The sequence below is a fragment of the Salvia hispanica genome, chromosome 1 (genome assembly GCF_023119035.1).
Source record: "Salvia hispanica cultivar TCC Black 2014 chromosome 1, UniMelb_Shisp_WGS_1.0, whole genome shotgun sequence".
Classification (NCBI taxonomy): domain Eukaryota; kingdom Viridiplantae; phylum Streptophyta; class Magnoliopsida; order Lamiales; family Lamiaceae; genus Salvia; species Salvia hispanica.
In genome coordinates, this window is record NC_062965.1 from 42,072,240 (window position 1) to 42,089,831 (window position 17,592).

The 17,592-nt window shown below is 43.4% G+C and overlaps 1 protein-coding gene and 1 pseudogene across 1 annotated transcript; both read right to left on the minus strand.

Moving 5' to 3' along the window:
• Positions 1-4: 4 nt before the first annotated feature.
• On the minus strand, positions 5-12,746 carry LOC125197144 (annotated as a pseudogene).
• A 61-nt stretch (positions 12,747-12,807) lies between these two features.
• Positions 12,808-16,011, minus strand: LOC125201710 (IRK-interacting protein-like). Its single transcript, XM_048099934.1, has 2 exons — positions 15,547-16,011; positions 12,808-14,344 (listed from the first exon to the last, which is right to left on the minus strand). The coding sequence occupies exons 1-2, from the start codon at positions 15,730-15,732 to the stop codon at positions 12,944-12,946; spliced, it is 1,587 nt and encodes a 528-aa protein (XP_047955891.1). The 5' UTR covers positions 15,733-16,011; the 3' UTR covers positions 12,808-12,943.
• Positions 16,012-17,592: the final 1,581 nt, after the last annotated feature.

The window sequence follows — 17,592 nt, forward strand, 5'->3', positions numbered from 1 at the left end:
CACTTTATTCTACCAAAATGATGTGAGATGAATCGGAGAGGGGCAACCAAACTGCACTGCAGAATGTAGTGTTCACACTCCACCAAAAGCTAACTGAAAAACTCTTAGTACGAGAACGAACATAGTGCCACCACTTTGGAGGGATGGATATATAGCATCTCCCCTTCCTCTAGTATGCAATCCATGAATCCCAAATCCAATACCTTGGGAAACTCTTCTTCACCTATATTGTGTCAAGAAGGGAAGATTGCAGAGAATAATCTAAGTCGGGAGAAGATTGCAGAGAATAATCTAAGCCAGGAAAATATCAAAATTAGCATATAATTGATATGTAATTGCTGAATAGATTTATTCTCTGCCTTAGTTACACATATTTCTACCTATAAAAGAGTGTAAAGACTATACAGAAAATACACAGAAATAAAAAATGAATCCTTCCCTTCCACATCTTTTCTTCTCGGTTGAAATCCTTTTGTAAGATGGTACTAGAGCAGGCTAAATCTTCCATGGGACTCAGAAACAAAGTCATCATAGTCCCTAACCCTTCTCGGCCTTCAGCCTAACCCTTTCCAACCGAGAACCTGCAAATCAGCCAACCAAAAACCATGTCAGATTCCGAACCAGAAACTCCAAAAAAAACCTAAACCGAGGGCAGCCAATCTGGCTTCCCACCCGAATTCGCTGCACAACTGCGGCATTCATGACACAGACCTTCAATATGCCACCAGAAATAAAGCCAGTAATACCACAGGCAACAACCCAACCTACTCAACCCGACCACCCCGAGAATTTCGGGGAAGTCACCGTGAAAACCAAACTGGATGGAGACAACTATCCTCTGTGGATAACCCTCATGAAACGAGCGATTGGGGGAAAAGGTTTGGCGTCTCACATAGTTGGAGTTTCAAAACCTCCCCCGATCGAAGATCCCGGTTACGCAAAATGGCAACAACGGGATGATACGGTGTTCAATTGGATCATCAACAACCTCGAGACAAGCATGGTAAACGAGGTATCCCGGTATGAGACGGCAAGAGACCTATGGGACGGACTTGTTATCACATATGGGAGTGGCTCAGATCCTGTCCAAATATGGGATCTGCATCAACAAGCATACGATATGAGACAAGGAACAATGACATTGGAGGAATTATGGAACAAGTTTCAGGACTTATGGATCATGATTGACACCCGAGACCCAAACCCGATGAGTTACCCATCAGAAATCGAGAAATACAACCAGAGAGAACAGAGGTTTCGAGTATACCAATTTCTGCGAGCCCTAGATCACAAGTATGATGCAGTTAAGAAGGAGATCATCAACAAAGATCCACTTCCTACAGTAAAGCAAGCATATGGGATTATTCGAAGAGAAGCCATCAATTCCGGAGTCCTCAAACCTGAATCGAAGGAGCCGCCACCAACGGGAGGCATCGGCGCTGGATTAGCTGCCATAAACCGGCCACCACCACTCGGCTACTCCTCAAATGCCGCAAATCGCAGCCGGACAGGGGAAGAAGACAAAAATAGGCTCACTTGCACTCACTGTGGGGGAAAGAAGCACACCAAAGAGGGATGCTTTCTCCTAATCGGATATCCCGAATGGTGGGATGAAATGAAGAAAACAAGGGCAGCGAGGGCAGCCAACCGAAACCAAAATCGAGGCGGTGGCGGAAGAGCGGCGGTGGCAGTGGCAGGAGGAGGCTGGGCTACCGATGCTACCATCACCGGACTACCTCCAAACGGCGGTGGAGTCCCAGCGGGCAGCACCACACCGTCGGTCTCGGCCCCATCGGTGACGACGATTGGAAACCACAGAGGGGACGGAGCGCAGCAGGCGGAGATCGGAAGAGGATTGGCAGTGGCGGCTAGGGTTCCAGGAGGTAAAGAGGGGTTTTATTCTTTAAACCCCTCAAATTTCCTAATCTCTCAAAATATGCCCCATACATTTCCTTTATGCGAAAAAGAACCCCAATTTTCGGCCAAATATGATTTCCGACCCCCTATGTCCTTTATGTGTCAATCTGTACCCCAAAAGTCTGTGAATTTGCAAATAAGACCCCCTGGACAAATAAAATCATGTTTAGAGAACCCCAGTGTTAAAAATTTTGATACCGAGCCCAATATCGAGTGTAAAAATGCCTTCCAAGCGCTAGCCGACTTACCAACTATCCCCGAAAATCAAGAAAAAACTGACCACTGGATATTTGATTGTGGAGCCACCGATACCATGTCTTATGATGCCTCTGATTTTTCTAATATATCCACCACACAAAAGACTTATATACAGACTGCGAGTGGAGATTTGGCACATATCCAAGGAGCTGGCCCAATTACTATTTTACCAGAATTGAAGCTGTCTAATTGTCTATATGTTCCTTCGTTGTCCCACAAACTGATATCTGTTAGTCAAGTGACGAGAGAACTTAACTGCAACTTACTAATGCAGCCTCAATTCTGCGTTTTACAGGATACGAAGACGGGGAGGATAATTGGGCGTGGCACTGAGCACAGAGGACTATACTATGTAGACAGGATGGCTCAACCCGGGGCTGCGTTGCTGACTCATGGACTGACTGACAGGCAAACCTGGCTCTGGCATCGTCGGTTAGGGCACCCATCCCTAGGATATTTACGCCTACTTTTTCCAAATATTTCTGCTTCGGGTAGTTTAAATTGTGAAACTTGTTTTTTGGCCAAAAGCCATCGACACTCTTTTAAATTGAACAACACTCGTGTGAGTAGCCCTTTTACTTTGATACACTCTGATATTTGGGGTCCCGCACCCGTTACTGGTGGGAATGGATTTAGATATTTTTTGCTATTTGTGGATGATTGCACTAGAATGTCTTGGGTTTATTTCTTAAAATCCAAGTCTGAAGTTTTTGAGAAATTCGTAATTTTTTACAACCTTGTCCAAACACAATATAAACAACGTATCCAAATCCTTCGATCCGATAATGGTGGCGAGTACATTAATACAAAAATGCAACATTTTTTCTCTGATAATGGCCTTGTTCATCAAACCACCTGTGCCTACACACCTGAACAGAATGGGGTAGCAGAACGGAAAAATAGGACTCTCCTTGAAATGACTAGGGCCCTCCTCATTGAATCTCATACACCCAAAAATTTCTGGCCTGAAGCAATAGCCACCTCTGTCTACCTACAAAACCGACTCCCCACATATATCCTCAATTTCAAAACACCTCTCGATATCTTGTCCACCTTCACAGATATACCATCCTCCCTGTCCCTAGAACCCAAAATTTTTGGATGTACAGTATTCGTCCATATTCCCAAACACGACCGATCAAAACTCTCACCATGTGCGGTCAAATGCGCATTTGTTGGCTATGGAGTCAATCAAAAGGGCTACAGGTGCTATGATCCAAAAACTCGCCACCTCCACACAACCATGAACTGTGACTTTGTCGAAACTGAATACTACTACCACCAACTTGGAAGTCAGGGGGAGACAGAAACTAGAGACCTTCCAAGTTGCCTTGATCCCACCAATCCTCCACAGTCACCTTCACCCTTCCTTGTTCCTCTAACCGATCCGATATCAAGACAGGAGCCCGATGTCGGTCCCACAGAGAAGGTTAGCAGCACCACCGAGCCGTCCGCAACGTCACATATTCAGCACCCCAATTTATCTTCACCGTCTTCTGCCCCTGAGGTAAGTCCTAGTAATGTTTCTCTTGTTAATGAGACTAACAATGTGAGACAGGAGGATGATGGAATCAGAAGTGAGGGGGAGACCAGTGGAAGGGATGAAGGATGAAGGGGTGGACCCAGACACAGGTTATACAAATTGCCCTACAGATGTACTAGGGGAGTCCCACCCAAACGGTACTCTCCGGAATGGCAGGGACGAAAGCCAAAGTATCCTGCAGCCTATACTGTGATTGGGCAGCTGACTGAGATGGCCAGAGCTTTTGAAGCAGCTCTATATGAAGATGAAGAGATACCACGCTCTGTCGAGGAAGCCATGAGACACAAGCACTGGAGGGCAGCAATGAAGAAGGAAATGGAAGCCTTGATCAAAAATAAAACATGGGAAAAACATATCTTGCCTAAAGGGAAGAAGCCAGTAGGATGCCGGTGGGTGTTCACCATCAAGCGCAGAGCAGATGGATCAATCGAGAGATACAAAGCCAGATTGGTAGCAAAGGGGTACACTCAGACCTACGGGATAGACTATGATGAGACCTTCTCCCCGGTCGCCAAGATGAGCACTGTGAGGGTGCTACTTTCCGTGGCTGCATGCAAGGACTGGCCGCTACACCAATTTGATGTGACCAATGCTTTCCTACATGGAGAACTAAAAAGAATGAGGAAGTATACATGGAAGCTCCTCCTGGCTACTCTGGAGAGTTCAAAAATGGAGAAGTCTGCAAATTGAAGAAAACTCTCTACGGACTCAAGCAATCCCCTAGAGTATGGTTTGGAAGGTTCTGTCAGGCTATGACTTCCGCTGGATTCAAACAAAGCAACTCTGATCACACACTATTCTTGAAGAAAAGAGGCGACAAGATCACGTGTTTAATCATCTATGTTGACGATATGATTATCACTGGAGACGACGAGGAAGAAATCGAAAATTTGAAGAGAAGCTTGTTTCATGAATTTGAGATGAAAGATCTAGGAGCAATGAAATACTTCCTAGGAATCGAGATCTTAAGATCAAAGTATGGCATATTCCTCCGACAGAGAAAGTACGTCCTAGATCTGTTGGCAGAGACTGGTCTACTTGAGTGTAAACCGGCAGAAACCCCAATCATACTGAACCATGGATTGAAGATTGAAGAAGGAGGCAAGTTGACTGATTGGGGAAAGTACCAAGCGCCTAGTTGGAAAATTGTTGGAAATTTGATCTACCTTGCACATACTCGGCCGGACATAGCCTATGCTGTAGGGGTAGTAAGCCAGTTCATGCACCAACCCCAAGAGAGTCACATGGAGGCAGCATTGAGGATCGTGCGCTATTTGAAAGGCACAACTGGATATGGGATATTCCTTGAGAAGAAGGAACATTTAGAGATTGATGGATACACAGATGCTGATTGGGCAAGCAATCCAAATGATAGAAGATCTACAGCAGGGCATTTCACTTTTCTTGGAGGAAACTTGGTGACGTGGAGAAGTAAAAAACAGAAGGTAGTAGCTTTGTCAAGTGCGGAGGCCGAATTTCGTGGAGTAAAAAGTGGCATAACGGAAATCTTATGGCTACGAAGGTTACTTTCAGAAATGAGTTTTCCACCTACCCAAAGTAGTCGACTATACTGCGACAACAAGGCAGCAATCAGTATCTCCGGAAATCCAGTTCAACATGATCGAACCAAACACGTGGAAGTTGATCGTCACTTCATCAAGGAGAAACTAGATGAGGGAGTTATTGAGCTTCCATTCGTCAAGTCCGAACAACAATTGGCAGACATCTTGACCAAGGCAGTCAACACCAAAGTCTTCAAGGAAGTTCTGGGCAAGTTGAACATCGGAGATGCCGTTACTCAACTTGGGGGGGAGTGTCAAGAAGGGAAGATTGCAGAGAATAATCTAAGCCGGGAGAAGATTGCAGAGAATAATCTAAGCCAGGAAAATATCAAAGTTAGCATATAATTGATATGTAATTGCTGAATAGATTTATTCTCTGCCTTAGTTACACATATTTCTACCTATAAAAGAGTGTAAAGACTATACAGAAAATACACAGAAATAAAAAATGAATCCTTCCCCTCCACATCTTTTCTTCTCGGTTGAAATCCTTTTGTAAGATATTGTCCAGATCAACCTTCATGCCAAAGAAAATAAATGCATGGTTTTTAAGACTCAACGGCAAAGAATTGACTTGGGAGTAAGCCATCTGGCATATAATACTCCCTCCCTTCTATATTAATAGAGTCATTTTTCTATTTTGGGAAGTTCCAAGTTAATTGAGTCATTTCTATTTTTGGTAAAAAGTAATTCTCTCTTCTACTTTTTTTCACCAACCATTTAACACATTATTCTTAAACTCCGATAACATTTTGCACATCACAGACCTGTTTGCACAAAGAAAATGTACAGTCTTAGTAACATCTGTGCAGTATAGAACTGCATCTCCGTACCTGCGCAAGTATATTATGGTGAGGATCATGATGGAAAAGGTGTTACTGTCCCAAGTGGACCAAACCAAGCATTAAGTGACCTGATCTCTCCCCCACCAACAAAACAGTAATCAGGTATAACAATATCCTGCTTTGTATCTGGCATTTGAATATTGCAAAATGAGAAAGTAGGGAGTAAGTTTATTTTTTATTAAGACCAAATATGGTTTCTACAATCATATGCATGCCTGATCAAACAATTGATGTTGTGCTAAATAGGTGGTGCTTGAAGGAGAACAGTGACCAGATTGAATCCTCTCCAGAAACTCAGAGATTGTGATAAGCTCTTGCTTCCAATCTGAGGATAAGTAGTAAATGAATATCTTCTTCCAACAAAAAAGTGGAAAATGATCATAAGAGTAAACAATTAACATCATAATAGCAAGTTTTCAAAGTTAAGCCTGAATTAAGGTCGTATGTTGTCTAATTCCGTTCAATACACAGCCAAGAAGATTCACGTTTAAAAGGAATCTCTTTTCCTAGTAGACTATATAATTCCCAATGTTCTCATGTGTTATGGAGTGAAAGGCAAAACAGAGATTTAAGGAAATTCAAGCAATAAAGGAAATCCCAGAACTGATAGAAAAGACTCTCGTTTTATTGAAAGGGAAAAAGAGATGGAAAAGAACTCCTCCTTGAGGCCACGGTTCTCACCGCCTAACAATGATCTCTCTGGATGATTCCTCCTAATCTCCAAGGCTCTGCTTTTTATAGGAGTTTACAAGAGAGTCTAAATAAGCTAAGCAATCAATCATATCATTATTATATAATAATTGATAATGACGAGAGCTATTAAAGGGAAATAATAATTGTAATTAGCCAATATTCCTGCAATCCTCAATCAGCAATTCTGACCATGATATCTTCAATCCTCTTCAAAGCAAACTCCTTAACTCCAGCAGCAATCACCATGATCTCCTTAATTCTTGCTGATTTGGTTACTGACTATAATTCGCCACCTGTCGTGGTCCACGTGTGTAGACCTTCCAAGGGCGATTGCTATCAATTGCCTTCCCGGTGGAAACAGCCTTGTCCACAAGGCTGAAGAATGGAAATTGGCATCGCATATCCTCTTCATCCACCCATGTTGCCTCATCTGCTGCCAATCTGATCCATTGCACTAGTACCTGAGCAACTGAGACACTGTCCCTCATAATTGAGCGACGATCCAGGATCAGCTCTGGTAAATAAGGGGGATCCACACACAAGAGATCTTCAGGGAGAGATGGTTCAGCAAAAGTCGCCCCAATAGCTTTCTTAAGAAGGGAGACATGGAAGACTGGGTGAATGCGAGACTCAGGAGGTAGTTGCAACTGGTACGCCACAGCTCCAACTCTTGCCACCACACTAAAGGGACCGAAGTAGCGTGGTGCAAGCTTACGATTCTTTGAGCAAAACAACGTTGACTGGCGATATGGCCGGAACTTGAGATAGACTAGATCTCCCACACCAAATTCTTCGTGGCGGCGATGTCTATTTGCTGAACGCAGCATTTTCTGTTGTGCTCTCTCAAGATGAAAACGTAGGTGAGCTAACGACTCATCACGTGCATGCAGATCTTCTGCGACAGCATTAACTCTGACCTCTCCTGGCAGAAAGCTTTGAATAGTGGGGGGAGGACGACCATACACCACTTCGAAAGGAGTAGTATGAGCAGCCGTTTGAAAACTGGAATTATAGCAATATTCAGCCCACGCAAGCCATTTGCTCCATTGTTTAGGCCGCTCTGAAGAGAAGCAGCGTAAGTATGTCTCCAGACAACGGTTGAGGACTTCAGTTTGTCCATCAGTTTCGGGATGATAGGCAGAACTCATCCGGAGTGAAGTGCCAGAGAATCGGAATAATTCTTGCCAAAATGAACTGAGAAAAATCGGATCACGATCTGATACAATAGAAGTAGGCAGCCCGTGTAGACACACAATTTCTCTAGTGAAGAGATCAGCAACTTGACGAGCTGTAAAGGGATGACGGAGACCCAAGAAATGGGCATATTTTGAGAACCTGTCCACAACGACCAGCACGCAGTCCACACGTCCCGCCCTGGGCAGCCCCGTTATAAAATCCATGCTGATGTCATCCCAAATCCTTGAAGGGATCGGCAATGGTGTAAGCAGGCCAGCAGGGGCGCGTGTGTCATACTTGTTCTTTTGGCAGATTGCACAAGCTGCAACGAATTTGGTAACATGCTTGACCATACCAGGCCAATACACATTAGCAGCAAGTCGGCGATAGGTGCGATAAGCCCCAGCATGGCCACCACTTGGAGTCATGTGGAATTCCGCAATCAGTTTCGGGATCCACTCAGAATTCGGTGGTATGACAAGACGCCCTTTATAAAACAACAAATCATGTGACAGAGAGTAATGCTTGGTCGATTGCTTACCCTGCATCAAGGCTGATCTTATGGCTGAGAGAGTGGAGTCATCTGCTAAGGTACGTTGTACCTCAGACCAGTCGAGCCAAACTGGGGTAGAGAGGGCCGCATATGTCAGTTCCTCCTCCTTACGCGACAGAGCGTCCGCCGCACGATTCAAAATCCCCTTCTTATAGACTATTGTAAAGTCATAGCCGAGGAGCTTAGCCGCCCAATTTTGCTGCGCCGGGATGGTCAGTGACTGCGTGAGCAAGTGGCGGAGGCTTCGTTGGTCTGTTCGCACGATGAAACGACGACCTAGGAGATATGGTCTCCAATGCTGGATAGCAAGCACGAGGGCCATCAATTCTTTCTCATAGGCAGATTTGGAGAGAAGGTGCGGAGAGATTGTCTTGCTGAAGTAAGCAACGGGTTGGTTCTCCTGCATTAGAACAGCGCCAAAACCACGCCCTGAGGCATCACATTCCACAATGAAATCTTTTGAAAAATCTGGCATTCTGAGTAAAGGGGCTGTGGTGAGAGCAAGCTTGAGATTTTGAAAAGCTTCATCTGCCTCCTTCGTCCACTGAAACTTCTTGCCATCGGTTTTCTTTAACATGGATGTGAGAGGTGCAGCAATTTTACCATAGTCACGAATGAAACGGCGATAATAGCCGGTTAAACCGAGGAATCCTCTTATGCCGCGCACTGTTGATGGGGTCGGCCAGCGCATGACAGCGGCTATCTTCATAGGGTCCATACGTACTCCCTCGAGTGACACAACATGCCCCAGATATTCTACATGTTGATGCCCCAAAATGCATTTCTTTGGATTAAGTATCAGGGCATGATCGTACAGCAGCTGAAAGACTTGATGGAGATGACCAATATGTTCTTCCCACGTACGACTGTAGACGAGGATATCGTCAAAAAAGACTAGAACAAATTTTCGAAGTAAAGGTCGAAAAATATCGTTCATGAGGCTCTGAAATGTGGCTGGTGAGTTCGTCAATCCGAACGGCATAACGAGGAATTCATAGTGGCCCGAATGGGTACGAAAAGCAGTCTTAGCAATATCTGATGGAGCTACACGAATCTGATGATAGCCGGCATGAAGATCGAGTTTACTGAACCACTGTGAACCGTGTAATTCATCCAGTAATTCTTGGATCACCGGAATGGGATACTTGTCAGGCACGGTCCTTTTATTAAGTTCGCGATAATCAACACAAAATCGCCAGGACCCATCTTTCTTCCGGACTAAGAGTACTGGACTTGAATAGGGGCCTGTACTCGGCTGAATAATCCCTGCGGCAAGCATCTCCGAGACCAACTTCTCCATTTCCTCCTTTTGTGTGTGGTTATAACGATAGGGTCTGACCGACACCGGCTCTGATCCCGGTTGCAACGTGATGCGATGATCCGTCGTGTGATGGGGTGGCAGCGAGGTGGCTGCTGTAGAAATAGCCGGAAATGCCTCAAGAAGGTCTCTTAGTTGGCGTCGAGCTGACGATGGGAGAGTGTCATTCAAGCCGAATGCTGTCAAGGCCTGGTCCCCTTCGAGTGACCATAACAACCAGGAATCATCGATCTCGCTGACTGAACGGAGTTCAGAGGATGTGCATGCCCTCCGAGTGAGAGTGGGGTCACCTTGCAGCTGTACTAGACGTCCTGATAGTGTGAATTCCATCGTTAACTCCCGCCAATTTGCCTTGACCTCTCCCAGCGATGCTAACCAAGAGATGCCCAAGATCAGATCCACTCCTCGCAAGGGAAAAACGTAGCAAGATAAGATGAACTCCTCTGATGCTAATTCTAGTTTAACATTCTGACAAATTCCGCCGCTGCGCACTTTGGACCCATCGCCTAAACGAACAGAGAATGTGGCCGTGGAAGTAATTTCTAAGCCAAGCGAGGTGGCCATGTGATCGGCAATAAAACAATGGCTAGCTCCACTGTCCACCATTATTTTGATGCTCGATGCACCAATCCTTCCTGAGAACTTCATTGTTTGGTAGCTGTCCAAGCCATGTGATGACAATTCGGATAGTTGTAGATGCTGGAATGCCACAATCTCAGAATTAGTGTGCTCATCGCCCTTCCCTGTTTCTTCGTCTTCATCTGTGGAATCGTCATCCTCAACAATGACCTTTAGAGTTTTTGGTGGGCAATGGTGTGTAGGGCTATACTTCAAGCCGCATTTAAAACATGTGCCGGCAGCAAGATGTTTGCGATATTCTTCCGTGGACATACTTCGGAAACGGTTGGGCGGTCGAGGTCCCACCGAGGCTGCTGATGGGGCTGAGATATGTGGAGCTTGTTTCACATGATTAGTTGATGGCTGCGAGAAATAGCGACTGGTGGAAGAACTACCAGAAACGTGCTTAGTAGTGGTGGCCAAAGACTGAGAAATATTCTCATATCGTTTAGCCATTTGGACAGCATCTGAGTAGGTAGAGGGGTCTTGTAAGTACATGCGGATTGAAGGCTTAAGACCTGCCAGAAAAAACCCCATGTATTGAGGATCTGTGAGATCGGGCAATTGAGCCAAACGTGACTCAAATAGAGCAATGTAGTCCGCGAGGGAGCCGTCATGTTTTGTTGCTGCTAGAGCTTCATATCCATCATGGGTGTTATTATCACCGAAACGGATAATGAGTTCACGTGCAAACTGACTCCATGAGAGCGAAGGGTTGCATCGTCTGACAATTTGAATCCAGGGAAGGGCAGGACCTGATAAAGCAATGAGTGCGAGATCCATACGAGCAGCATCTGGTGTTTTATTTGGCCAGCCCTTGCGAGCCAACCAAGAGCATCGGTTCCATCAAATGAAGGTAAGGCCATTGATGGTGGAACTGCAGTTGTGGGAGTTGGGCTGGAAGCATCTGCATCCAGGGCATCATCCCCCGACTTGTGTGGATGGGCCTCTGACCCAGGCTCCTCAATAGGAGTTCTGCGAAGCTCACGGAGAACTGGTTCAATACAACGACGAATTCTTTCGTCCAGAGTGGTATCCAACGAGCGGACATGAGTAGTAAGGTCCGCCATTGCCTTCTCCAAACCCTCGACACGCACGAGTGTGTCATCAGAGCGTGATCCCGAGGAACGTGTTTCGACCATCGTTCACCGCACCAATTGTTATGGAGTGAAAGGCAAAACAGAGATTTAAGGAAATTCAAGCAATAAAGGAAATCCCAGAACTGATAGAAAAGACTCTCGTATTATTGAAAGGGAAAAAGAGATGGAAAAGAACTCCTCCTTGAGGCCACGGTTCTCACCGCCTAACAATGATCTCTCTGGATGATTCCTCCTAATCTCCAAGGCTCTCCTTTTTATAGGAGTTCACAAGAGAGTCTAAATAAGCTAAGCAATCAATCATATCATTATTATATAATAATTGATAATGACGAGAGCTATTAAAGGGAAATAATAATTGTAATTAGCCAATATTCCTGCAATCCTCAATCAGCAATTCTGACCATGATATCTTCAATCCTCTTCAAAGCAAACTCCTTAACTCCAGCAGCAATCACCATGATCTCCTCAATTCTTGCTGATTTGGTTACTGACTATAATTCGCCACCTGTCGTGGTCCACGTGTGTAGACCTTCCAAGGGCGATTGCTATCATCATGACTTTCAAATTAGTTGAAATTCACCATGATCTTTTTGGAAATGTTGGTGCATAAACAATACTTATAGTACAATAAATTAACAAAATAAGTCATGACGTTGAAGGACAACATACATTGGTCATTAACTATATCAAAGAATTCTTATACATACAGTAGATTATAAATGTGCATTAAGCCATGAGTAGTATATATACGCCACCAAGCAAAGGATCGGAGATACCTCAACTGGAACAGTATGGAAGCCAGCAACCTTTTTCATGTAATTCATGTCACTCCATCTATCAGTTGGAGGCGAAATGTATATTAGTAGGTTGGTTTAGGGCGAAAATGACAATTTTTTTCGATTTTCGGGGCGACGTCGGGGCAAATGGAGAGGGCGGGCATGGTAATTTTACGTCCAGATAAGAGGAAATTAGTCGCACGGAGGGGGTGACGCATTCAGGTCATTCTCTCAGGACCCTCCAACAACCATTTTCGATGCGATCCTTCGTCCCCAACATCAACTTTTAGTCATTTCCTCTTCATCGTTTTCGTTCCTTTGTCCTCAATCAATCCACGGACCTTTGATGACATTGAACCCGATGTCGTACATCCGTATTTGCATCATGTTGTTACATGAGTTACTAACATAATAAACATTCACAGCTCATACCAGTTACTAAAACGGCAGCAGAAAACAGAGCTTAGTATTGCAGATTTTGGTCTGAGCCAAGTTTAACCAACCACTGGGAAAACTTATTCCAAAACAATACAAGGGAAAAAAGAAGAAATCAAAAAGAAAAATAGGACATGAGCAACTTATAATCAAACAACTGGTTTATATGTACAAAGAACCTTACATCTAAGCACTTGTTGATGATGCATATAGAACCCCGGCATCACCATCATCTTCACCCTACTCGCCCGCTGCTTACTCCCGAAAACATCTTCCATGAACCGCGCCTCGAACGCCTTATTCTCCTCCACTCTCAGAATCCCCACCGCCGGATTGAATGAGAACGCAAGCAGATGGAGCAGCCAGATGCACTTGGCAGCTACGAAGAACGCCTGAAGGAGCTGCTCCGGCCACGGCCTCATCCACCCCAACGCCACGATGATTCCGCTCATCTTCTGATCACAGAATCGACTGAACTCGTCACTGTAATACTTGGTTCCTTTCCTCAAAACTTCATTCCAGCTCAAGTTTCGCAGCGCCACGAAGAGCTGGAAACGCGCCTGGCATTCCTGCTGTCGGTCCAGGAGCTTTGGGGCTCCGTTTTTCTGGAACACACAGTTCTCGAAGTCCTGGTACATGGACAGGTTGATGATCGCCTCCAAATGGTACACAACTGCTTTGGAGTATTTCGCATTTTGCGAGAGCTTCGAGTTTAGACTTTCGAGCAGAGTGTGATCTGTTTCTTCAATCTGCGCAAGGAGGGTCTTGCAGAACTGCTTGACCGAGAGCCTCGCCTCGGACACCATCTGCAAGAACCCCTCCACCATCACTTCTCCACTCACCGGCATTGCACTCTCTGTGTTTGGAATCGTCACGAGTTTCTCTTTCTCAGCAGGCTTGGCCTGTCTCAAGGCCTTCTTCATCTCCTCGCAATAAGTCTCCAAGTACTCGAGCTTCTGCCCGAGTTCCCCAAGTGATTTCTTCATCTCCGCAGCCTCAACCAAGGCTGCGTCTCTCCTCTCGTGCGCCTCGTTTACCTCTCTCCTCAACGTCTCCATCGACAGGACTCCCAAGTCGCTGAGCATTTGGGATACCTCCTCGGGCTGTGACAACACGGGCGAGTTCTTCTTCTTTAGCTTCGGAAACAACCACGACAAGCTAAGGCCTTTGTGCTTGGGGTTCAGGTGAAGAGAGGAGTATGAGTCTGTCAGTGGCACGACGATGTTGGACTTCCTGCTGCTCTTCATCGGGCTGTCCACGTCGTCTAAGACTGGCGGCTTGAATTTGTTGCAAGATGATACGGATTCGATGTCTCCTAAACTGGTCCTCCTGGACTTGGAATATTCTGGTAGGGCGGCAATGTTGGAACGAGAACATACGATGGAGTTATCTTCGTTGGCTCCGCGTATATAGCCTTTCCTTGAAGAAGCATTTGCAGTTCTGTAATCTGATGGGATGGTTTGAGTGTGGTTTCTGGCGTCCAAGTTGTATTCCTTCCAGTTTTCCGGCAGACTTTGCCCATACCCTTCCAGTGCTTCATCTTCGTAACTCTGTTAACGGGTTCACCATCAAGCAAAGGTCAGATTAAACATGATGAGACAAGTAACTAGTGAGTTGCCAATAGGACTCACAAGACTTTTATACATCTACCAACATTACATGAAATAAGCTGAACATGGCACAAATATATGCAACAACTATTTATCATATATAGTCACTAGAGAACAACAAATTGGACTAGTACTTAGTTTCTAAAATTAGATTCTTTTCTGGATTGGACTTGAGGCATGGTGTTTGCAAGTTGGGTAGATGTAATATGGGAAAATGAAATAAAAATAACTATAACATGATAAGTAACTAGTGAGTTGCCAATAGGACTCACAAGACTTTTATACACTACCAACACTGCATGAAATAAACTAAACATGCCACAAATATACTATGCAACAACTATTTATCATATATAGTCAGTTAAGAACAACTAAATGGATTAGTACTTATTTTCTAAAATAAGTTTCTTTGTAATGTTGGCCATTGAAACAAAAATAACTATAACACTCTATGAATTTATATCATAGTGTAACAGCGGGTCGCCAACTACTGACCTAGTCCAGCCGTGTATCGTGTATCAGTATATCTGGACTAAATCTAAAAACTTGGACAACTAATCAGAATTTACGTGCTTTAAATTTGAGTCAATTTAATAGAGGAGGGCTTTTCCAACCCCTTCAAGATTCCTCATGAAGGATTTGAAGAAGAGATGAAACAAAAATAACTACTCCATCCGTTCTGAAATAAGAGTCACATTCCAATAACTTATTTTACTCCATTTTATTATAAGAGTCGCATATTCCAAGCACACTATTCTTTACATTTCTTAAAACTCGTGCTTACACCAAATGTGACTTGAAGGATGGAGTATGATAATATCCTACACTATATAATGGAACAAATGAAGCAAAAGCTAGACAAAAAGTTTGAATGATCGAGTTGAAGCATAGTTTGACATGGAAACCTTTATCTTCAAGTACAAGCATGGGCTATAATCTATCTAGCCGCGTGCCCGCGTTGCTTAGCGGTGAAGGACAAGAATAATGTTAGTATAATCATCAAAAACCCAACTTTGAAGAACAAGCCAATATATATTACCAAAATCGGAATCTAGATGGCTTACAAATGACAATAGAAGTAATACAAATTGAATGAGATGATGTGTAAATGAAAAAAACAGAGAGTAAAAAATGGTACAAACCGGAGTAAAAACAGGGTAATCTTGAGCAGAAAAGTGGGTAGCATGGCGAGAGAGAGGGGAAGACTTCCCCTGCAAAAGCGAAGCATGAAGAGCTCTGAGCTCCACAGCTTTGGCCATGGCGGCTTCAATATCTCTCCTGCTAACCACCCCATTTTCACCGTTGGATTCTTGGTTGATTGCCGCCATTAAAAACAAGAGAATATGCGCAAGTCACATTGATATATTATTCAGTGAGAAGAAAACAACAAATTAAAGGGATGATGGGAATCCAACGGCTGGATTTGGTTTGGATTGGAGATCATTCGGGACAGGGAGAACATAAATGAAATGAGGATTTGTCATTGCGAGTGCATGTGAACAAAAGGGAGACAGAGAGGGACCTTTTTTTTTTTAATGGATAGAAAATAGGAAGAGGGAAGTGAGTGTGTTGTCTCTGCTTATGCTTGTGGTGGTGTAGAATGGAATCATGTGAACCTAGAGAGAGAGAGAGAAAGAGTGGAAGGGCAATGGGAAGAGAGTTTTATTGTCATGTTGTGTAGCTTTCACTCTTTGATGATGGTGATGGCATCACCAAGTGGTGCACCACCAAATTTTCCCAACTTTTTCTACACTTCAATCATTTATGTGTATGAGTTTCATTACTCTGAACTTTTTAATACGTAAATGGAATTCTATAAAATTCAATTGCAAATCTTATAATTTGGCAAAATAAAATAGCTAATTCATAGTACGAAATTAAATTTGAAAAATTTATACACACAGACAATACACATACGATAACATACAAATACGATAACATACAAATCAAAATGCAATGTGTTTGTATCCGTGTGTAGCGTGTGTATGTAGTGTACATATGCAATGAAAGTATCTAATTTATGAGTATTTATTTGGAATTTCAAATTAGACGTGAAATTCAAATTTTGAAATTGTGAGGTTTGTAATTGTAATTTAATTTAAAATCAAAATATTTTTGTAATACCAAATATTGAATTTGGAATTGAAGACTTTCGTTCCAATTTCACACTCTTAATTCAATATACGGAGCCCTATGTATCCAAGCAAGTGGGTATAGTTTTTATTTGAAAAGTTTCAATCTAAACCACAATTTGTTTAATGTAAGTTTTTATAGTTTGAAATTCAAGAAAAAAAAAATACTTATAATCATAACATTGACTAAATTTTTTACTTAATTTTAAAATTTTTTAAATATAATTTTTAAATATATAATTATTTTATGAATTTGATCTAAAATATGTATATTTGATAACTTCAGGTTCTTACCATTGTGACGTGATGCCTTCTTTTAATTTTAAAAGTGACGCTTCAATTAAATTTAATGGACACATTGTTTTTAATCCAATGATTAATTTACTGTTAGTTAAACAATTAAACTGTAGACTACAATCTACTTTTTTTTCCTAAGGACCCGTTTTGTAGCATGGGCGGGTTATCATATGATAATTAATTTGGGATAAAATTTTCGGGCCCAAGATAGGATAGTGTATGGATAAAATTTTTAAGAAGTTGTTTTGTAGATTGGATCATTTTTGGGATTATTATTCATGTACAATGTGAAATGACCATATTACCCTCATCACTACCATGCAAAAATTAAAATGAAATGAACACAAATACAGAAATGAAAAATTTGAAATCCAGAAACAAATTGAACTCAAAGAAATTGACACCCAAATACCAGAATCAAGAGAAGAGTATACCCCAATCAAATGTAACATCCGACATTGAACACGAAATCAACCAAAATTAAGAATTTAACACGGAGTGGATCCCAAAATCTAGAAATGAACACGAAGAACCCCCAAAATCGAACCGAATCGAATAGGCGATTTGCCTAACAGGCCACTCATAAGGGCATGAATAACGCTGTCGGGCCGGACCGCAACTCGCGAGTCCTGGCCCGTGTTTAGCGTTGGAGGAGGTTGAGTCACGGCCCGGGATGGTCCCGAGGACGCAATTGCGTCCCTGGGCCGCTCCCGAGGCCCATCCCGGCCTAGCGTTAATCGGCATGGGCCGTGCCGCAAT